This window comes from Mesocricetus auratus, unplaced genomic scaffold (assembly GCF_017639785.1).
Source record: "Mesocricetus auratus isolate SY011 unplaced genomic scaffold, BCM_Maur_2.0 Super-Scaffold_100009, whole genome shotgun sequence".
In the NCBI taxonomy this organism is placed as follows: Eukaryota; Metazoa; Chordata; class Mammalia; order Rodentia; family Cricetidae; genus Mesocricetus; species Mesocricetus auratus.
Genome location: NW_024429193.1, coordinates 68,761,543 through 68,784,645, shown reverse-complemented (window position 1 = coordinate 68,784,645; position 23,103 = coordinate 68,761,543). Strand labels below are relative to the sequence as shown.

The window sequence follows — 23,103 nt, the reverse complement described above, 5'->3', positions numbered from 1 at the left end:
AGCATAAGGATGATTCTTTAAGTGCTGTGGTGGAACCTTTCTGTGTATTCTCCCCAGTGACCTGAGAATTATGAGTAGCTGTTTGTTTGCTCTGGTTGTGGCATCTCTTGGCACTGCTCATAGTAATTTTAGGTCATGATTCTATAGCTTTGGGGTTTTTTTATTCTTATATTTTGTTTTTTAGTTTTCATACACATGGGCTGGTCAGTTGTCTGATAATTTCTTCAGTGTCTGAAGTTCTGAGACTTTGAGGCAATCTCCAATCTAAGGCCTGTCCTAAAAACTGCTTTACTTTGAGCTCTGAACTCTGTTTAAGGAAACTGTTATGTACCAACTGGGGGATTCTTCCCTGCTTTGACAGTATATTAAGGCATTGATAGGTATCTCCCTCCCTCCCCATCTTCCCATCCTTCCCCCTCGCTCCCTCCCTCCCACTGCCCGTGTGTGTGTGTGTGTGTGTGTGTGTGTGTGTGTGTGTGTGTGTGTCCACTTGGAGGTCAAAAGGACAATTTGTGAGAATCATTTCTCTCCTTTCCCCACCTGGTCTCAAGGGGTTAAACAGGTTGTAAGGGTTGGTGGCAAGTTCTTTCATCCACTGAACAATCTCACTGGCCCTTGTACCCCTTTTTGAGTCTTCATTGTCTTTTATTGCTTGTTGTTTAATATATTCATAGCTGCTCCTCCCCTATTTATTGTATTTGTTTTAGTATTGCTTAGATCCAAGGATAATAAGTTCAATCTTGTCTTCATCAGAAGTGGAGGCACTCTTATCCGTGAATTTGGGTTGTTTTTTTATTTTGTTGTTGTTGTTGTTTTGTTTTAGTGTTGTGTTATGGTTGTTGCTTTCATTTTTCTGTCTTGGTATCTTGCTGTGTGTGCATTTTAGCTTTTGTTAGCTTGATACAAAGTAGAGTCACCTGGGAAGAGGTTTGGAACCTCAATTGAAGAACTGTCCCCATCATATTGACCTGTGTCCTTTTATGTGATTGGGCTTTAAAAGAACAGTAGCTGAGCAAGCCAGAGGAAGTGAGCCTATAAATAGCATAACTCCATGTTCTCTGCTTCAGTTCCTGACTCTAGCTTCCTGCCTTGGCTTCCCAAATTACAGATTATAATTTGTAAACTGAAATACTCTGTCCCCACTCCCACATGCTAAAGTGATTTTGGTCACAGCAACAGAATCCAAACTAAGACACTATGCATATGTTATCTGCTCTTAGGGTTTTCACTTTTTAATTATATTTTTTATTATTTAAAACCATTTTTAAATTTAAATATATTTTGATCATTCTTCCATTCCATCAAGTTCTTCCAGATCCTCTCCCCTCCCTACTCACCCAACTTTAAATTTTTCTTGATAAACAAAAAAACATCTCTCTCTCTCTCTCTCTCTCTCTCTCTCTCTCTCTCTCTCTCTCTCTCTCTCTCTTTGTCTCTCTCTCTCTCACACACACACACACCCCAAAAACAAAACAAAAAACCTAAATAAACAAGAAAACAAAACAAGATTATAGGTATTTTGTGAGGCTGAGCTGGCTCTCCATCTATCATTCTACATCTTACATTTTTTGGGGAATGGTTCTAGGTACTTGCAGCAAAATCACCAAAGCTAGTCTCATTGCCACAGCAGTAGAGTATGGACAGCAGTCTAGTGGTGTGTGTTGGACTGTATGGATTTTTGTAGTGAGATGAGGTTAACACTTAAAATCCTGTTTAACTTACGTTCATTACAATTAAGTAGTAAATAGGATGCCGCTATTGTTTTGCTGCAGCTGCAAGTGATGAAACATGAACCACAAAACTCAACAAAACCCACTTGGGGTTTATTGGAGAAAGGGAGCAAAGGGAGGGATAGGTGTTGGCCAATCTGGAACAGAAATGGAAGGGGGAAGAAGGGACACATAGGTGGGAGGTGCTTGCTTAAAAGAGTTCTTATACAGCCATGTAATACATGACAGAGCCATGCAACATGGGGCCCTTTGAGCTAAGTATCTGCCTGAATGCCAGTTGTCAGGGGGAAGGTCACCATAATTCCTGAATCCTCACATTCCCACCTTTGTTATTAAAAATGTGAGGAGCTACACGTGCCTGGTTAGGGAATATGGGCATCGAGTCGTCAAGACTACTTTCTGCTGACCTGCGGGGCATCGAGCATCTTTGGGGACCTGAGAATGCTAGAATGCTGCCATGTCCTGGAGTAGCTGGTTGTTTCATTGCAGTCCAGGCTGCATGGAACTCTCTGGAGCCTCTTAGACCTAGCAAGATGTTGGCAGAGCAGAGGACAAGGTTAAATTACAATTTTTTTTCCTTAGGTCTTGGTGCTTGAGGGGAGGAGTGAGAATCTTAAGATGAGGGAGGGGTTCCTGAGGGGGTACCAAGATGAGGGAAGGGAGTCCTGGGACCAGTAAAAGATTGAATAATAATTATCTGGAGTGAATCTGACCTGTTTGGGTGGCTCCCTGGAACTTGAAAGAATCCTTTGAGTTTGTGAAAACACAAGTTTTAAACACATTAGCATTTCATTGTCTATGATGAAATTTGCATTGTAGAAATGGCAGTATACTCATGTCAGAAGTGATTTTGTTGAAAGCATTAACATTTTTAAAACTGACAGTTATCTTTAGTACAATGAAAAGCACCTTAATTTTGACCTTGCAGTTATCATTTAATGGTATAATATGGTGTTTAGTAATCTGTCAAAATTGAATTAATAGCTTATCAGAACTTTATTAATGTTAAGAGAGAGAGATAGAGAGATCGAAATCTGGTACATGTTTTATTCTTTTGAATGTTTCAAATCACTCTTTCTTTTTGACATCACTTAGGCCTCAGACCCTCATAACTTGAATTTATCCTCAGACCTTCATAACTTGCATCTATACAGCTTGTTAGACCTTTCCATCCTCAGACCCTCATAACTTGAATGTATCCTCAGACCTTCATACATCTTACACTTTCCTAGTTTTGTTTTGCTGCAGCTGCGGGTAATGAAACACAAACCACAAAATTCAACAAAACCCGCATGGGGTTTATTGGGGAAAGGCAGCAGGTGTTGGCAAACTGGGAACAGAAAAGGAAGGAGTAGGGGAATGAAGGGGAAGAACGGGCAAACAGGTGGGAGGCAAAGTTTGCACATGCCTACAGAGTCCTTACACAGCTACATAACACATAATGTAGCCATGCAACACAGAGCCCTTTGAGCTAAGTATCTGCCTGAATGCCAGTTGTCAGGGGGGAGGGTCAGCAAAGTGTCTGAATCCTTACAGATGCCAAAAGCTGAAAACCTGAAGGAGAAAATCTTTCCAAATGGAAGTCCTTCTGGGGATGGTAGACACATACCATTTGTTAACATTCCATGTAATTTTCTTTTGCTTCGTATTGTTTTCACTTATTTATTTTTATCTTTTATTTAAAGTAGAAACAAACTTGTTTTACATGTCAATTCCAGTTCCCTCTCCCTCTCCTCCTCCCCTGTCCCCCACTATCCCATACCCTTTCTGCTCCCCTGGAAAATTGAGGCCTTCCATGGGGGATCTTCAAAGTCTGTCATATCATTTGGGCCTTTCCCGTGTGTCTAAGCTGGGAGAGTATCCCTCTATGTGGAATAGGCTCCCAAAGTCCATTCTTTTGCTAGGGATAAACACTGATCTACTACCAGAGGCCCCATAGATTGCCAAAGCCTCCTCACTGACACCCATGTTCAGGGGGTCTGGATCAGTAGTTCTATGCTGGTTTCTGAAATCAATGTTTTCATTTCTTAACCTTGGTATTTTAGATAACAAAAGGAAATTTTTTGAAGGTAAATAAAAGGTTTTTAAAAATTAATTTAGGTAATTTGGACTCCGAGAAACTTCCACTAACTACATTATAGTACACCCACTACAAAGAGAATAAGTCTTTTTACCATATGCTCACATTACTGTACTGTTAAGATGTGTTCAGGAAACCAGGTGGTAGTGGTCGTGCACCCCTTTAATCCTAATACTAGGGAGGCAGAAACAGGTGGATTTCTTGAGTTCCAGCCAATATGGTCTATAGAGTGAATTCCAGGAAGGCCAGGGCTACACAGAGAAACACTGTGTGATGGTTTGAAAGAAAATGGCCCCCAAAGGGAGTGGCACTATTAGGAGGTGTGGTCTTGTTGGAGGAAGCGTGTCACTGTGGGGGCCAGCTTTGAGGTCTGTTTTTCAAGATTCACTCAGTGTGACTGTCATTTGACTTTCTGTTACCTGCAAGATGTAACACTCTCAGCTCCTTTTGCTGCCATGCTCCTTGTCATGATGATTATGGACTGAACTTCTGAATGTAAGTGAGCCACTGCAATTAAATGTTTTCCTTATAAGAGTTGCCATGGAAGCTGGGCATTGGTGGCGCACGCCTTTGATCCCAGCACTCGGGAGGCAGAGGCAGGCAGATCTCTGTGAGTTCAAGGCCAGCCTGGTCTACAGAGCAGCCTCCAAAACAATACAGAGAAACCCTGTCTCAAAAAAAAAAAAGAGTTGCCATGGTCATAATGTCTCTTCACAGCGATAAAAACCCTAACTATGGCACCGTGTCTTGAAAAAAAACATTAAAAACAGATGTGTTCAGATATAAAGGGAAGAATATTGATGGGAAAGAGGAAAAAAGGTTCATTTTGCTCATAGGTTCAGAGGTTTCGTTCCACCACAGTGTGTAGAAACTGTTGGCCATGGCTGACAGGACACAGAGTCAGACAATGACGTTTTCTTCCAGCAAAACCCCACCTATGGCTCTTTCAAGATCAAAAAATTCTTACTTGCCTTTGAGATTGAGATTGAGGGTATAAGGAAGAACTGGCATTGAGAAAAGTTAAAAGTAGTCATAATAACCACATATCTAAAGAGGAATATACCATACGTAGTTTTGAAACTGGGCATAGCAGTACTTTGCCTATACCCACAGTTCTCAAGCAGAGACAGGACCATTACCCTTGCTAAATAGAAAATTCAACATTTGCTTGAGTCACCCAGTGAAGCCCTGTCTCAAAAGAAGCAAGGTCTGGGGTGTCTCAGCAGTAGAATACTAGTTTAGCATGCTTGGGAACAGAAAATTTGATCCCCGCACCACAAAAATCAGTAAGTAGATAAATCCATGAAAAGAGATTATTTCAGATGCAGTCCATATACCATAACAAGTTCTATGCCAGCCTTAGTGAGACTTTTATGCTAACATTGTTCTCTGAATCCCTTACATTCCTACCAGATGGAAACCTTTGTCACTGTGTTTATGATAAAACCTGCACTGTGGCTTTCTTTCCATTTTAAATAATATCTTCAAACCCCAGTAGATCTATTTAATTTTTTTAATTTTGGTTTTTTATTATTTTAATTTTAAATATCTTGTTTCACATGTCAATTCCAGATCCCTCTCCCTCCTGTCCTCCTGCACCCCCACCACCAACCCCCCCCCCCAGCCTCCCACCCTATCTCCACTTCCTTCCACATAGGGGATATCTGCTTTAGATCTATTTAAATCAAGGTTTGTTTCTAACTTCATTCTTTTTCTCAGTAATTTTTATGACTGTTTGTTTCTCTGAGTATTCTTATGGAAAACAAGTGCAAAATATTGATGTTCTTCATGACCATACTCTGGTAATGTTTTATGTTGTAGTTAGGCTTATCGTCTTTTTAAAAAACACCCACAAAACTGCGCGTACATTTTAAAAACTGAATTAAAAATTATTTTGAATATAGTAAATACCTTGTTTTCATTTATTACTGCTATTTTTTACTCATTAAGATATATGAAATACCAGATTAAAAAGGGGGGTTTTATAATGTATCATATAGAATGCAAATTATTTTTAAGGTGAGTAATGTCAAAAATAAAATAGAACCAAGTAAAGAGTCTGAATTATTTACAGGTCAAAGGCTTAAAGGTACATCGCTCCTGCACAAATATTAAGTTATGGAATGGGAATTTCAGTTTGCTATAAATCTGCCTGCCATCGCAGCTTAAAGTAAAATAGTTTTACCCATCTAAAGCAACATCAATTTGCCAGTCAGTGCTTCATGTATCAAAGAGTGTTCTGTGAAAATATCAATATCATTGGTTAATATAAATGAAATTAATTTTTAAAGCTAGGCTAAAGGTTGACATCTGAAAAATTGCATTACTTTGCAGAAGAGAAATTTCTGTCTTCTAGTGAAATTTCAGGTCATGAGGGCAAGTAATTTTCACAATCTTCAATGGGAGCCAGTGAAATATGAACTTCATTGTCACCTAGCCCCAAAGCGATAAGATAAAATGAGCTGATACATCATTTGCTGTGGTTTTATCATCTCCCTCAGTAATTGGAAGAGAAAACATAAGAGTGTGTGTGTTTGTATGCTTCCCTGTCTTCCCTCCCAGCTGCCCCATCATCCACACCCAGGCTAAAGCCATTTTAGCCCAATCAATACAAAGGTCATACAGCATTTTTTATATATTTTTAATTTTTCATGCTGACTAAAACTGCCAAGTAGAACATTAGAGTAATGAATATATTTAATTGGATTTGTCACCCATGAAAATGTTAAGGAGACTGCTATACTACATCATAGTACTCGTAGTAGAAGAAAATACATAGATGAAAGAAATTAAATAATAACTCATAATTAATTTAATAGGTCTTTTTGTTTGTATTCATGACTTTCAGTTTTGTTGTTGTTTTGCGTTCAGGGAGTTTAGGTGTATTCTGAATGTTCATACTCAGTTACAACAAAATCATTATTGCCTCTCCACTGGAGGCAACATCTTCCACTTTCTTAAAGATATATCTTGTATTTTGCTGTTCTTATATTTTCTTAAGAATACACTATTATATATACAACATTAAATGTTATATGGTTGATAAGGAGAAATCCTTAAAATACTTCTAATTTATTATTAGGAAAAATAAAGAGTCATTCTGTTATTATTTCAGAGAAGACTACAGATATGAAAACCATCAATAATACAACTTTTAAACAATTGATTAAATTTATTTAAATTTACCTTCTGATACTGCAGTTGATAGTAATAATATATATTGACATGCACATTTAGTGATGGACTCATTGGAGAGTAGCTTTCAACACGTCTTTTTGTTTAAATACATTTTTAATATTTTAATACCTTCCTGTGCTCTGGTTTCTGACTTATGACTATAGTCTATGTCCCTAATTTTGGGAAATAGAAAATATTTGCTTTTAATTTTCAGTTAGTGCCATTGTTACTTGATGGCATGATTAGTTTCTGGTTTATGCACTAGATGTAAAACATCTGTCTTAACAGTAAATGTGTCTGTAAAGTTGAAGAATTGTTTTATTGTAGAATTCAAATACTATTGTTATTTATTATGTGATATTATGCTTCTAACTGCCAACGTCAATATGGATGAATAAAAATACTCAAAATTAGGAAGTTTTAAAAGAGGATTTGCTATACTGGTTTACTAATAGTATGTTTTTTAAATAGCCTTTCTTAGTTGTAGTTATATAGACTTCTTGATTATGTATATGCAGACTTTGTTTTAACTATTTCCTATTTTGTAGATAAAATATTTCCCACTTTTTAGATATAATTTTTCCCTTCTAGAAGAATGTTAAAATAGTTAAATTTTACTGAGGTTGTATTTGTTTTTGTGTTGTTGTTGTTGTTTTTTGTTTTTGGGAACAAAATCTCCCTTCTTTGATCCTTTACTATAGTGAAATAAACATGGCTTTATCTTCTTTAAAATCTACTTCTAAATTGTAAATGATGTATTATCTAGTCGGGCTAAAGAAATGTGGGTTTCTAATTTTTTTTGTTTCTTGAGAGTAAGAAAGCAAAATTTTTGGTTAAAGGGAATAAAAATGCTTTACTCTGAAGCTAAGAACTATAGCATGATAAAAGAATTTTCTTATCTAATCATAGAAAACCATATGTAAAGTAGAAAAAAATATATGTATTTTTGGAGAATGTAATATAGCTTCAAAGAAGATGCATTTGATATTTAATAAGAACAAATTTAGTATGTATTTCTAAATTGTATGTAAACACTGATTTCCTATTCTAACACACTCATTTTAAGATTTAATATGTGAATCAGCTTTGCTAAAACAGATTATTTTTAGAAGTCTAATTCACTAACAGTCACACTAAAAATAATAAAACAAACTGGTAAAAATTCAGAGAGAGTGCTGTGGGCTTATGCTTTCAAGCTATTCTAGACTCAGGGTCATAACTGCCGAGCAATGGTAATGATACAGTTGCCATAGCAACCGATTCATTGGAGGACTAGACCTCTGTCTAGGGTGCTGTCAGTATATGTAGAGTTTCAGTGAACAGAAAGTCCCAGAGAAGGGTCTGCTTCTACCTAATCCAGTTTTAATTGAACTCTAGAGACTTTGAAGTGAAGCCTCAGACCAGGCACACAACTCCTGTTCCAGTAAAAATGAACCTTGTGTTCAGCTAAGTCTCAGCTGCGTTCCAATGCTGACGTCTCTTCCTAATGAATACTTTCAAGAAATGCTATTATCTCAATTTCAGGTAGCAACTCTTTAGTTAGGAGATTCTTCATTTCTATTTTAAGGTACAAGGTACAATTTAACTATAGAGGTATTCCCATTTCGTGTGTGTGTGTGTGTGTGTGTGTGTGTGTGTCTATGCTATTTTGTTAACATTTTTAAAGACAGTTTTACAAAGTTTTCTGCCTCTTCTGTTTTTCTGAGCTAGAAAATATGAGACTACATTAAACTTTGGAAGCACACCTTGATACTGTTTGTATGCTACTGTTTGTGTCAAGTTTGGACACATGTAAAAGAACACTGGCTTTAGTTCTTGGAATAAGTTTATTAGTAATCTAAACACACATGTGAATGATAAACCTCAAAGATAATGATGGATTCGAAAAAAGAAGAAACTGGGATCAGGAATGTTAGATGTAGGAATTTAATACTGTCTGTGCTCCTATTATTATTATTATTGTTATTATTATTACTTATGCTTGGTTTTGCAAGACAGGGTCTCTCTGTGTAGAGCTGACCATCCTAGAACTTGCTCTGTAGTCCAGGCTGACGTCAAACAAACTTGGAGATCCACCTGCCTCTGCCTCCCAAGTGCTGGGATTAAAGGTGTGCACTACTACCCTGACACTTTAACCTTTAAAATTTATTCAACAATATGACAAAAGATTAAAAATTTATAAGGTTGGGTATGTGTGTAACTTTTGTCATTTTCTTATAAGAAGGGTGGCACTGTGTTTTGGGTAGATCTTTGAAATAGCCATACCACTTCAATATTCAATAGACTACATAAGGAATTTTTGATAAGTCATAGAACTACCAGAATATACTAAAAATCTTAAGAACAGCATTTTAGCATGCTTGTGTCTGTTAATGAATGAAGACTCTAGAATGCAATAGCTTTGGCTATGTTATCATTTCTGTGAAGTGTTGGCCTCATTGCTAAGAACAGCATTATCTATCAGAGATATCTATGCTCAAAAAACATGGAATTTTCACACCAGTATACAGTACTTATGGCATGTCACAACTCATAAGGGGCTCTGTGTTGTGTATTTTGGTTCTCTCCTTTCAGCGTTAACCTAAATAAAACAAACACACACACACACACGCACGCACACACACACACACACACACACACACACACACAAATGTAGTTTATTACGTTTCCAGTAAGTCAAGTTCCCAACCCCTTTTTCTTTGGAGACAGTGTCTTGTCTTATAGGCTAGAAAAGCCTTGAATTCACAATCTCCACATGAGCCTTCAGGGTACTCCTCATTGTATGATGCTTTTGAACAATGTGACAGTATTCAAAAGCTACTAATTTGTAAGGATACTCTGCTTTAGTATTTAACATGTCTTTAGAATGCCACATTTTACTTATGAACATTTATTGGATATATTGTTGCACATTCGTAAAATATATATTATGTAATATATTCTTAACACTTGATAAGTATAGGGTGGTGAACTCATGCATAGAAACTAAGCAAACAGCAGTAAATGATGGAATATTTACTTAAATTAGTAAATACAGTTACTTACTTTTCCTAATACATCAGAAAACTGAATATTTATTTAAAGAGCTATTTTCTCATTATTTTACACTACTCAAAATTCTCGAAGGGTCTAGGCCCTGCCCTGAATGAAATGACAGACTATGGACACCCCCATGGAGGGCCTCACCCTCCCTGGGGGAATGAGGGGATAACGGGGGGGGGGTTGGGGGGAGGGCACGGGAGGAGGGGAGGGAATGGGAGCGGGACCTGGAACTGACTTGTGAAGCAACCTCGTTTCTTATCTAAATTTAAACTGGAAAAAAAAAAGAAAGTTATTTGAATGCATGTTAAAAAAAAACATTTTGCTCCTATTATGGATGAGGTAGTTTTTCTTTATAATGGAAAAATGTATATGTTTGAGAGTTGTATTATTAGTCACATATGGCTTCATAATTAAGCATTATGATGAATGTTTTATTATAGGCAGTGACTATTTATTTATTTATATCCCTAGTAACAATTTTAATAAATATGTATTTGGAATGCTTCAGTTTTCGGAACTGAGAACCAAAAAAAAAAAAATTAAAGTATACCTTCATGTTAAAAAAAAAGATATCCTTTGTGCTTTCCTGACTTTAAAAGGGAGGGAGGGAGAGAAGGAAGGAAGGAAGGAAGGAAGGAAGGAAGGAAGGAAGGAAGGAAGGAAGGAAGGAAGGAAAAGATTGGAGCTTAGGCTTCTAGGCTTCACCCAGTCATCTCAAATATAGGACTCTGTACCATTTTTAAGGCTGTAGAGTATATTTGGAGGTTTGCCTGAACCAAAATGTAGATTCTGCCCTTTAAAGCAGGAGAGGTGATAATCAAGCAAGTACCTATTATAATGTCAGCTAGTACAAGGTATTATAATGAATCTTTTGTACGTTTTGGGGTTTTGGTTTTTGCTAGCAGAATGTGAGGAGTTTAGGATTGTACGGAAAGATGACAGGAAAAGAATTTTAAATTTGAGTGAATGCCTGCCTTCAGGTTTGGAAGAACATCCCAGACATAGAAGAATGCAAGGAGTTAAAAAACAAACAAAACCATAATCTGTCCTCTTTCTGCCTATTCCTGTCTCTTGGTTTTATTTGGGCTGGTATTTGTTACAGAACGGAGAAGTAGAACATTTGTTGCCAGTTTCAAAATTGAGAGGTGATTATTGGTCTGGTTCTTGAAGTTTTTATAGTACTTTTCAAAGTTATATCTGTTTTCTAATTTCTCATGTACCAACTTGAAAAAAAATAACTGAAATAAGTTTTTTTTTAATTTCAAAGAAAACTTCATTTTGTGTTGAGGAATATAGATTTATTTGTAGTTCAGTTCTGGGATATGGAAGTGAACTAAGAAAGGATAGGAGTGTAGGATAAGTCATTTTTTCTTCTATGGTTATTTCAACTTTGTTCCTGTCATGCAGTATCGCAGTCACAGGCTTTCTTTGTTTGTGATTTGTAGGTGGAATTGGGTTACAGCTATATATATTAATTTTTAATTTAGTTGATCTCATAGATTTTTATCAGCTCTTGATAGGAATGGCATTTGATTTTCTTGGAGAAATGCTGAGTCTGAATTCTTTTCAGTTTCTCATAATTAAGCTTTCGAAATGATCTTTTTGAAAACAAATGTTGAATAGCAAGGCAACAAAGTGGCTTAGAACTAAAGGCAGGATTACCTTGGATGGCAAAGCATTTTAAGCAACTGTGTCTGTCACATGGGATGACAAGAATTGTAACAAGTTATTCTGACAGCCACCCACTCCATGGAGAGATTACGCTGAGCTTATTTGCAGGGTTATGTTTAGCTTTGACTGACAAAATGATTCTTAACCTCTTATACAGTTAATCTTTGTGTTTTCTGATTTTTTTTTATTTACCAGTGACCTTAAAATTTTTGAGAATGGTAAACTAACACATATTTTTAAAGCACGTAAAAGGCAGCACTGGACAAATAATAATCACATCATGTAAAATTCGTTTGTGTAAAAGAGCTGAAATCACATGTCATTCTAATGAATTCTTACTTTTGAAGATAAATTTTATCTGAAACTTAGTTTCTCTAATAAGATTTTAAAATTTACCAATAAATAGGGCTACATATGTTTCCTCAGAATAGATTACTTTGCTTTGTAAAGCCCAAATATGTTGTTGTAAAAAGAGATTTAATCTTTTCACTTTACTTTTTCGTGTATGCTTTTCACAAATTACAGTGCATTTTCTTCATTTCATTCCAAACTGTTTCATTGTATATTAAATTATTTTTCTTAGAAATTGTTTTTCTTAGCAGAGCCTTTTCTGTTTTAATTGGAATGAAATAAAACTCATAGAATGTAATATGATGACTTAATTGTGGTTATCTTTTTTTCTTGCTAGATCTTGGCATATACAGAAGGTCTGCATGGAAAATGGCTGTTCACAGAGATAAGATCAATCTTTTCTCGTCGTTATCTTTTGCAAAATACAGCCCTGGAGATCTTTATGGCAAACAGAGGTAATATGTTACAGAAGTACATTGTTTAAAGGGCTGTCACTTTTGAACACACCATGTTGTTTCTGTTTAGATTGGATCTTTAGTTTACCCACTGCCCTGTTGACCTCATCTCTTACATTCTCAGCCATCATCATGTGATTTTTATCCCCCCCATCATTTTTAGAATAATTTGTAGCTCTTTTGTTTTCCTAACTATTTCACAAATTGGTGCAATGCTCTATAAGTGTGAATAAATGATGATTTATGGAGTTTCCATATCCTCAGCACTGCCTTGATAACTTCTGATAAGTGACTACATTTTGGAAGAGAAAAATATAATGAAATGAGTCATATATTTATTTTGTATTTTATCTAACCTATTGTATTTATTTAAAGAGTCAGAAAATAGTAATACATTGTCCATTCTTAGTAGTTGAACTAAATTTTTGCTTGTGGATTAAAAATGCAACTTCATGAGATACATCAAGAAAAGAAGGGTAGGCAAGTTGAACTTGAAGGAAAAATTATTGTGTATTAGTTGAGGTACATAAGGGAATATATGTAAAACTTGATTTCTTTGTTACACTTCTAACTTTTACATATTTAGCTTTATGGTTTCTTAATTGTTCTGTAATATACATGATTTAAATCTATACATAAGAACATATATTATATGCATACATTTTCTCCCATATAGTGGCATGTGCCTAACACTTTTAAGGAACAAGCTTTTTACTTTCTATGTGCTTCTCCACAATCCTCAATGATTTTTTACTAATGTAAGCTTTATTCTTGTAGATGAGTAATTGAGATCTTACTTTACACTTTATTTGAGTCTCTTTCTTGTGTAGAAGCAGTATCAATTTTTCCAGCATTTATCACTTGCTCATCCTCATTCACTTTCCTTCTGTGGAGTTCTGTAGACATCTTTGTATTTGTGTGTTTTGTGACATTTCTCATCTCAGCCTATGTATTCTGACATAACCTACACTGGCTTATTCTTTCATCCCTCCCTCATATTTAATATAATGGTGGGTATATAAGGAAGTGTTATTTCATCACTACATGAACACAACATTGCAACATATTTTGTGTGTGCTTAGTGAGTGATCTGTTACTTATTTTCTTAAGACTTATTAGTAAATCCATTGTTTAAAAGCTACAGCAATATAATAAATCTTTTACAACTTAAGTATTTTTTTCTGACCAAGCAAAGACTACTTCTAGATGTTTGTAGCATACATTGATTCTGATACTGTTAATATATGATTAAGATTAGGAGAGTAAAGAAATTAATATCTTTTAAAGTTTGTCATTATTTTATGACTATCATCTTTTTAAAGGTAGGTATTTTTGACTTGTGAAATTAACATATCAAATGTATTTTATTACTCGATGCTTCTTGATACACTTGTACATGGACAATTACCTTAAAATAAATGATCAGAAAACAGTTTTAGTTCGCTTAAGAACCACAGAGAATAACTTTTGTTTCAAGACAAAATATTTCTGGTTGACATTAATGTGTGAAATAGAAACATCAAAATATTATAAAGAAAATTGCTTTCAAATGGGTCATTTCTTGATATACAATGAATGGTTTCTTAGCTATATTTGTAGCTTTTAATGGTGGGTTGGTAACTATGTGAAATTTAAATAGTTCTAAAAATTCATACAGAAGTGTTGGAGTTGTCACTGTATAATCTCAGCTTCATGTTATACATTGAGACTGTTGCAATTTAAGAAAAGTGGCGTGCAAGAGAAAGACGCCATGTGACAAGGTTCAAGCAGAAGTGTTTTTTATTAGGGAAGGGATCATAAAAGGGGAAAGGGAAGGGGAGAGAAGGGTCTCCAGAGACAGGAGCAGAGGAGAGAGGAGAGGGGGGAGAGAGAGGAACAGACAGACAGAGAGAAAGAAAGGAAGGAAGAAAGAAAAGGAGGAGCACAGGTGGTGCTCTTAGTGGCTGCAGCTGGGGGTGTATCCTGTCTGAACCCCAAGGACAGGCCAGTACAGATGCTGAATACTAACAGAGACAATTTTAATTTTTCTGTAAATGCTGTTGAGACTCCTGTGTATGGCAATGGGATCTTTGAATGAAGCAAATATGACCTGTAGAAAATTACTACAACAATATTAGGGTGTGATACTAACTGTATTTAACAGATACTGAACTGAGAGTAAATATTCTATTGGATCAAGAAGTCAGTTTTCTAAAAAGTTTATCGCTGTTTTCTAATTTTTAAAAATCACTCGTAGTTGCTGTAATGTTCAACTTCCCGGACACTGCCACAGTAAAGAAAGTGGTGAACTATCTACCTCGTGTTGGTGTAGGAACCAGTTTTGGATTACCTCAGACCAGGTACTGTTTTATTTGTAAACAAAAAAGGAAATATTCTGATTAAAATCTTGTTAATGAACATATATAGTGTTTATATTTGTTCTGAAATATCACCTTTGATCTTTGTTTCTTAGTAACTGATGATTATTAGAGTTGTGTTTTCTTGTTAGTCAATGAATCATAATACAAAAAACGTAGTATATCTCATTGAACACATTTGAAAATACTACAAGAAGGGGCTGAAGAAATGTCTCAGTGGCTTAAAAGCAGTGACTGCTCATGCAGAGAACCCTGGTTCAAATCCCAGCACCCACATGGCAGCTCACAGCTGTCTATAACTTCAAGGTCTGACACCCTCATACAGACATACATGCAGGCAAAACATTGATGCATATAAAATGATAAAAATAAATAAATTATTTTTAAAAAAGAAAATACTACAAGAAAAAGGTTCTCTAGCCCTTCCCAGGAGTGTTTGTATGTGCATATGCACTCATGTCAGAAACTTTTATTTATGCTTCTTACTTTGACCTATGGGTAAAAGCAATGTATTTCCATGTGATAACACTAGATTCTAATTAAAATGGCAAAAACCAGAAAGATAATAATCCAAACATTAAGTCACATGTAAAATGATTGGAATGTTGGATGCAAATGGGTACTGGCACTTTGCAGACTCTTTGAAAACTTTAAATCAGCACATCCGAAGTGCCCTATAACCTAACTGGAAAGAGGTCCAATAGAAACCCCTGCTTAACGTTTACTGTATAAGATATACAGCAGTGTTCAGAGGAGCACTATTTATGATAGACTAAAACTGAAAACAAGTTCATCAGCATCAGGAAAATAAACTGTGCTGTGTTCATACAGTAGGATATCTAACAGTGAAAATGAACAAAGTATTGTCACATGTAGTAACAATGATTAATTTAGTAATGGAAGCAAGAACAATCACCTCTGATTATATAATATTCTGAACCAGTAAACTTGTTTCTAATGGCAAAGGTTATTTTCAGGACACTAACTCATTTTTAGAGAGTGGTAGTTCATGAGTATGCATTAAGAAGGCTCATGATGCTTGCCAGAGGTAATATAAACCCTTAAAACTGGCACTTGGGAGGAAGACGCAGGTGATCTCTGAGTTTCAGGGTAGCCTGGTCTACGCAGAGAACCCTTGTCTTGTGGAAAAAGAGGAGGAGGGGAAAGGAAGGCTTCTGGCATGCTTATTATTTCTTACCTGAGATGATGGCTGTCCAGTATGTGTATTTTGTAAATTTTCATTAAGAACATACTTTTGTGTTATAGTATAATAAATGCTTCAAGGATTATCCTTAAATCTATGACATAGAAATAGCTATTTTATCACATTGGAATTTTTTTTTTTTTTTGGTTTTTACGAGATAGGGTTTCTCTGTATTGTTTTGGAGGCTGTCAGTCCAGCCCAGCCTTGAAGTCACAGAGATCCGCCTGCCTCTGCCTCCCGAGTGCTGGGATTAAAGGCATGCGCCACCACCGCCCGGCTACCATTGGAATTTTTTAAAAACTTTTTGTTCACATACTTGGGATAACTTAGAACCATAGTTTGGGTTGAATATTTTTTTAATTAAGTAGTCATTCAGTGTTTTTATTAGGCCACTGATTTTTGTTTTTAAAACAAAGTCCAAAATTAGAATGAAGAAAATAATTAAGAACCAAAGCAGAAATTAATGATACAGAGACTTCAAAACTGTTAGAAATTATCAATAAAAGTTAAGACTTGATTCTTTAAAAATAATTAAACAAACAAAATACTTTAGCTAGACAAAGAACATTTAAACAGTTCATGAGCATAGACTAACTTTCCACTTATATCTTACCAGTTTCTCCCCTCAGCGTTTTCTAGTTTTTAGTACACAGCATGTTTTATGGTATAGGATTTGGAAGAGTGGAGGAGTTTTTTTATGGCGGACTGGTAAACTAACTATGTTGAACCTGATTATTTCTCTCCATAATTGTTTCACTGTCAATACAACTGAGTTAACTTATTTAAAAGCTGGTAGAAGGGCAAACACAGGAGTTTTTCTATGAGCTGAAAAGTGTTTATGAGTAGAAATTAACAGTTTACTTGTAGTATACCTAATTTTTTAGTTGAACAGTTTCATCTTATAGTTTTTGTGGTGCTGGGAATCAAACCTAGGACCTTGAACATTCCAAGCAAGCAGTCTATCACTGAGTCATATCTGTACCCTGAGCTGGTATTTATTAGTGTTTATTTCATATTTTATGATAGTATCCTATCACAAATGCATTTGGAATGGCACATGCAAACCGTGGCCAGGAAGTAAGTAAGAGCTTACCCTGGGGCTAAGCCCCAGACCTGGGAGGGGAGGCCCCTCCTGTTAGCTCAGAGGGAAAGAACAAACTGGGACGTTCCAGAACCTGGTGGCCTTAGTCCACAGGATTGGCCTGTGACATTGGAAAGAAGACCAAGAGGACAGCTGGCAGTTCTTCTTCAGAGGATGAGGAAGAGTGGTTAAGGGGCAAGTGAAGATCTGTTGAAGTGGAAAGGCTTTTCTGAGGAGCACAGCACTTGGGAACCTGAGAACCTGGATTGTCCTGACTAATTTCTGAGTTTATGAAAAAGTGTAAGAAGATGAAGGAGGGTGAAAACAACAAGACCAGGGAGAAGTCAGAAGGAAACAAAAGGAAATCCTGTTTCTCTAATAGTACTGATGAGATAAAATCTAAAAAGAGAGAGAGCAGAGCAATGATATCACTCGGGGCTTCGAAAGAGGACTGGACCCAGAAAAGATCATTAGTGCTACAGATTCCTGTGGTGACTTAATGTTCTTAATGAAATGGAAAGACACAGATGAAGCCTACTTGGTTCTCGCAAAAGAAGCTAATGTGAAATGTCCAGAAACTGTGATAGCATTTTATGAAGAGAGACTGACGTGGCATGCATATCCAGAAGATGTGAAAAACAAAGAGAAAGAAAGCATGAAGAGCTAAAAGGAGGAGGTGGTCTCTGTCATTTCTCTTTGTATATAATACATTCACCCACCTGCCTGCTCTCCCTTCTCCCATACCTTTCCATCTTAACACATCCATAAAAATATGTGCTTATCACTCTAAAAAGGAGAGAGAGAGAGAGAGACAGACAGACAGAGACAGAGAGAGAGAGAGAGAGAGAGAGAGAGAGAGAGAGAGAGAGAGAGAGAGAGAGAGAGAGAGAGAGAGAGCTTACCCCAGGCCTAGGGGCTTTGCAATATGTCTCTTGGTATTAAGCCTCAGCTTCGAAACAGCCTCTCTCTTCACCTGCTGTTTCATCAGTAGATACAGAACATGAGTGTGGCTTTCTGCATGGCAAGTACTCCAAGAGAAAGTGAGGCAGAAGACACAGAACTTTCTATGATTTACACTCTCATCTCCACTCCATTGCACTCCTCTTAAGTGAGTCACTCAGCTCCCAGGAAAAGAATTATAAGTACCAGTTCTTGTGAACATATTTTTAAAATGCTTCATGTTATTTTATATGAAAATAGCAAAGCTCTTGTAGATTAGATGTAATAGTTGTTTTATACTAACAAAAGTAATTTTGACTAGATAATACCATTTCATGACGAATTTCAAGACTAGGACATAGCTCACTGGTAGAGTACTTGCACAGTATCAGCATAGCTTTGGGTTCAATCCTTAGCAACACCAAATTTTATATATGTTTGTGTGTATGTATATATATATATATACACACACATATATATATTTCTTAGATGATAAAAGACTTTTTAATGATCATCTCTTTTTTTTGTTTTTTTTTTTTTACAAGACAGGGTTTCTCTGTATTGTTTTGGAGGTTGTCGGTCCAGCCTGGCCTCGAACTCACAGAGATCCGCCTGCCTCTGCCTCCGGAGTGCTGGGATTAAAGGCGTGCGCCGCCACCGCCCGGCTGTTGATCATCTATTTTATAAAGTTTTATTTATCACCATTAGTGATAAATAAACAATCTTTGTTGTGTTTTATCACAGTGAGAGATAAAAATCTTAATTCATTTATAAGTTTCTGAGATAGATTTTCAGCCCTTAAAATATGTCATACACTCAGCATTATACAAGTTAGACACCATGTTATCCATAGATGTTCAGACAAATGTGTGAACTAAGTAGCAGTGGAGATGAGTTTCCTTGGATAAAGTGATACATGTGTTACCATGAGACATGTTTTTATTTGGAGAAATAGAAGCAGTCCAACTTTGAAGGAGGGCCAGCTTTATAGAAGCTTGGAAGCAAGGCAGAGCTTTCATTGTTCTGGAAAAATACTAAAAGGCAACTGACAGTGTGACATGATGACTTAGGAAGAGTGTGTTGAATAAGAAATGAGAACTGGTGTAAAACTCTACTTTACAGAGAGTTAATGGTAATACTAGTGACAAGAGGCATCCCGATTTGAGAGTTGTAGGAAGTAAAACCTATGGAATTTGGAGACTAGTTAGATTCCAGGCATGGTAAAGGAGACGTTCAATATGTCTTCTCAAGTTCCAGCATGAGCTCCTAAACAGCATTCACTGAGGTTAACAGCACTAAAAGAGCAATGATTGTGGAGGGCTTTGTATGCTACAGTCTTCATGATTAGGAATTTAGGGAGGAAGTAAACAGAAAAATAAGCTTGGTTTTAGTTATATTGAAATTGAAACCCAGAAGAAATGTTCAGTTGTAAAATCTGAATAGAAAATTAAAATGCTGGGGCATATCTAAAACAAGTTGAGACCTGTCATTTGGGGCCCAGTGTCCTGTTCATGAGATTAGGAGCCATAACAGAGAGTGAGTTCATCTGGGGAAGAACTAGAATGGCAAGAATACTTAGGACTATATCCCAAGGTACCTCAACATTAGCTTCAATACTTACTAGAAAGAAAAAAAGGGAAGGAGGGAGGGAAGAAGGAAGGAAGGAAGGAAGGGAGGAAGGAAGGAAGAGAAAACAGAACTCCTCTTCTTCAACAAAGATCCTGGGGAATGTGGTGCCGAGGGTTGCTAGTGTTGATCTGACAGGAAGCCAATAAGAAAGACCAAACAGTGCCTGTTAAGTTACATAGCCGTTATTTAGGGCTTTGGTGGTTTAATGTGAGTTAACATACAATATCAGCAGGCTGTACTTGGTAAACAGAGTCCAAAATTTTGTTGTTTGTGAGATTTTCAATTTAGATGTGATAAACAGTGCAGTTGGGGGCATGAAAACCAAAACACGTAACTTATCAGTCAGTAGGATGTGTGATGGTGGAGATACTTGTGCTAAATACATATTCACTCCAGTGGCACATAGCAAGTATCATCACTTTTCTTACTGTAGCCTTTGATCTGGAGGATCTGATTGCAGAATTAGGGTCCATAATGCACAATACTAATTTTAAAACTTAATATCAAGTTACTGCATACACCTAAAGACATATTCCAGAATCATTTGAGTTTTCCCACTCACAGGGAGTTTTGTTCAGTCTCATCACTTGAACTTTTACTCTATATTTGAAAATTAGCCACTAAAATACCTCATATCAGGGATGGTTTAATTACTTTTCTGTTGCCATGACAAAGTACCATGAGCTAGATAATTTATAAAAGAAGGCATTTAATGTGGAGCTCATGGTTCTAGATGGTTAGAGTGCATTACCCTCATGGTGGGGAACATGACATCAGACATTGAGGCAGGGCACTGTTGCAGTGGCTGAGAACTTACATACTGATACACAAGTAGGAAGCAGAGAAAGAGCTAACCCTGAATGTCATGGGCTTTTGACAAAGCCCACCCCCAGTGACACACCTCCTCCAACAAGGCCACACACCCTAACCCTTCCCAAATAGTTTCACCAGCTGGGGACCAAGGATTCAAATATATGAGCCTATAGCGCATGCTCTCATTCAAACCACCACAAAGACTTATAAAAATATATGAGCCTATAGCGCATGCTCTCATTCAAACCACCACAAAGACTTATAAAAACTACCTTACAGTGAGGATTGAGAGAATGGAGGGAAGAGAGAAATTTTTCCTTATCTGCTTTATGTTCCAGCCTTCAGAGAGCACCTAGATTTGGAGCTTTGTTCTTTTTCTCTTGCAGCCATGCTCTGCCATGCATCAGTTCTTGGTGCTTTTGCCATCTTCTGTGCCTAGAAACTCCTCTTCTCATAGGACTGAGAAGGATGGTGATTTGGAACCTTCTACAACAAAGCTCTAGCAAACTAAAATTTATGGGATCTGGCTAAAGCAGTTGAGGAAATTTTTATTAATTTTAACATCTTTATCTGAATTGATATGTTAATTTCAATCTCCTAAGTTTTCTTCTTTAGAAAACTTAAGAGTGGTCTTAAATTCAAAGGCAACAGGACAACATGAAGAATAACGGTTATAACAGAATTATGTAGAACAAACACAGTAAAACAGACCATTGAAATGAAAACTGATATTTGAAAAGGTGACTTGATTTACCTTAATACCTATGAAAAAAGCAGCCAGCTTAAATAACAAAAACAGAACTGAAAAAAGCTTGCATTATGTTGCTGTTGGCCATACCACAGTTGAAAATGTTGGAAAGAAACACAAACTAGTTTCTGCTAAAAATTAGACAGCTTAGCTTTATATTAACAAATTTATGAGAAAAAAAGGAATTGCAAAAACTGGCTCAATAAGAAATTAAAAATCTAAATGGGCTCATAATAAAAAAGAAATTGAATTATTAATTAAAATCCATTCATTAACGAAAGTCCCATGGCCTTTATGGTTCTAGTAGTGAATCCTAGCAGATGTCAAATTAGAATGTTAGTTGCCCTTCATTAATTCCAGAACCCAGAAGATGATAAAATGCTTCCCAACTCACTCTACACAGATGATGACACCTCAATGCAGAAAACAGACAACTATGAGACACAGTCACAAAATCTACCAAACCAAATTCAGCAATCTAGATACATGATTATCAAATGGCTAGGAATGCAGATAGGTTTAAGTCTGGAAATAAATATATATTGCTTAACAAACAAAATGACAAAACTGCTTGACTGTCTTAGTACATAACGGAAAACATTTGGCAAATTCTGGCATACATTTGTGACTGAAACACTGGACTGATTAGTAATCGAAAGATATTTCAACAAACTGATAAACATCCCCTCTAAAGAACACAAGCCAGCACCACCACAGCAAAAGCAGGACATGGCAGTGAGTGGCCATCAGCACAGAAGGGTTCTCAGTGGTGGACACTGAAACTGTGAGATGCATTTCATACCCACTATAATAAAAGTATCTAAAGTAGTGGGTGTTGGGGATATGGGAATCTATTCATGTATTGCTTATTGGAATATTTAACAACTCCACTACTTTGGGAAAGAGTTTTATAGTTTGATTAAAAAGTCTAAGAGGAACTTAATATACAGTTGAGTAATTCAACCTCTAAATCTCTCCAAAGGAAATAAAAAATATGTTCATTCAGTGATATATGTGTGAATGCTCACAGTAGTAACAATCACAATAGCATAATACTGAAGCAATTTTAATGTGCATTAATTATATGAAATATATTTTCTGTGTTCACACAATAGAATACTATTAAGCAATAAAAGAGATTACTGATCATACTATCATTTTGTTGAGTCTCAAAAAAGTTATTCTTGTGAGAAGCCTGATAAAACTGCAATACAATTTGTAATTACAGGAAATACCCAGAAAGACAGGATTACAGGAGTAGAAAGTAGACTGGTAGTTTTTGAGATGGGACTAGGAACAGGAATTAACTGCAAATACAGAAAAGGTAGTTTTATTATAAAGAAAATGTTTTGTAGTGGATTGTGCAAACAACACAGAACTATAAAATTTCCTATAAAGTCTTTGAGTTTTGCACCTTCATAATTTTGAATTATGCCTCAATAAATCTTTTCAGTAAGTAATTACTTGGCTCTTGGTAATGGGAAGAACCATTACAAAGCAGGCCTCTGAGACTTGATGTCAGGGTGTTATAATTAGTCCTGCTTACCTACCCCTCATTTCCCACTGCCTATCTGTTAGCCAGTTGCATCTATGTATTTACATTTCTCTAATTTGGTCTTCTAAGGAACTACATTAAAAAGTTATCTCAATAGTTTCTTCTTATAGACAGAAGTTTCTGTCCCACCTTGTCCTGCAGCTGTTCAGTCCCAAAATAAACACACTGTTGGGCATATTGCTTAGGCTTATCACTAAGTAGCTCTTACAGCTTAAATTAACCCATAATTCTTATCTATGTTTAATCATGTAGCTTGGTACCTTTTCTCATA

At 36.3% G+C, this 23,103-nt stretch overlaps 1 protein-coding gene and 1 pseudogene across 4 annotated transcripts in view; both read left to right on the top strand.

Moving 5' to 3' along the window:
• The window catches only part of Lrba (LPS responsive beige-like anchor protein), a 539,975-nt gene that overhangs the window by 342,777 nt on the left and 174,095 nt on the right, over positions 1–23,103 (top strand). For all 4 annotated transcript variants that reach the window (XM_040752567.1, XM_040752566.1, XM_040752565.1 and 1 more), the window contains exons 41-42: positions 12,389–12,506; positions 14,743–14,845. In XM_040752567.1, the coding sequence (XP_040608501.1) occupies positions 12,389–12,506; positions 14,743–14,845 (221 nt within the window). The remainder of the gene's footprint in view (positions 1–12,388; positions 12,507–14,742; positions 14,846–23,103) is intronic.
• LOC106021939 lies at positions 16,722–17,953 on the top strand (annotated as a pseudogene).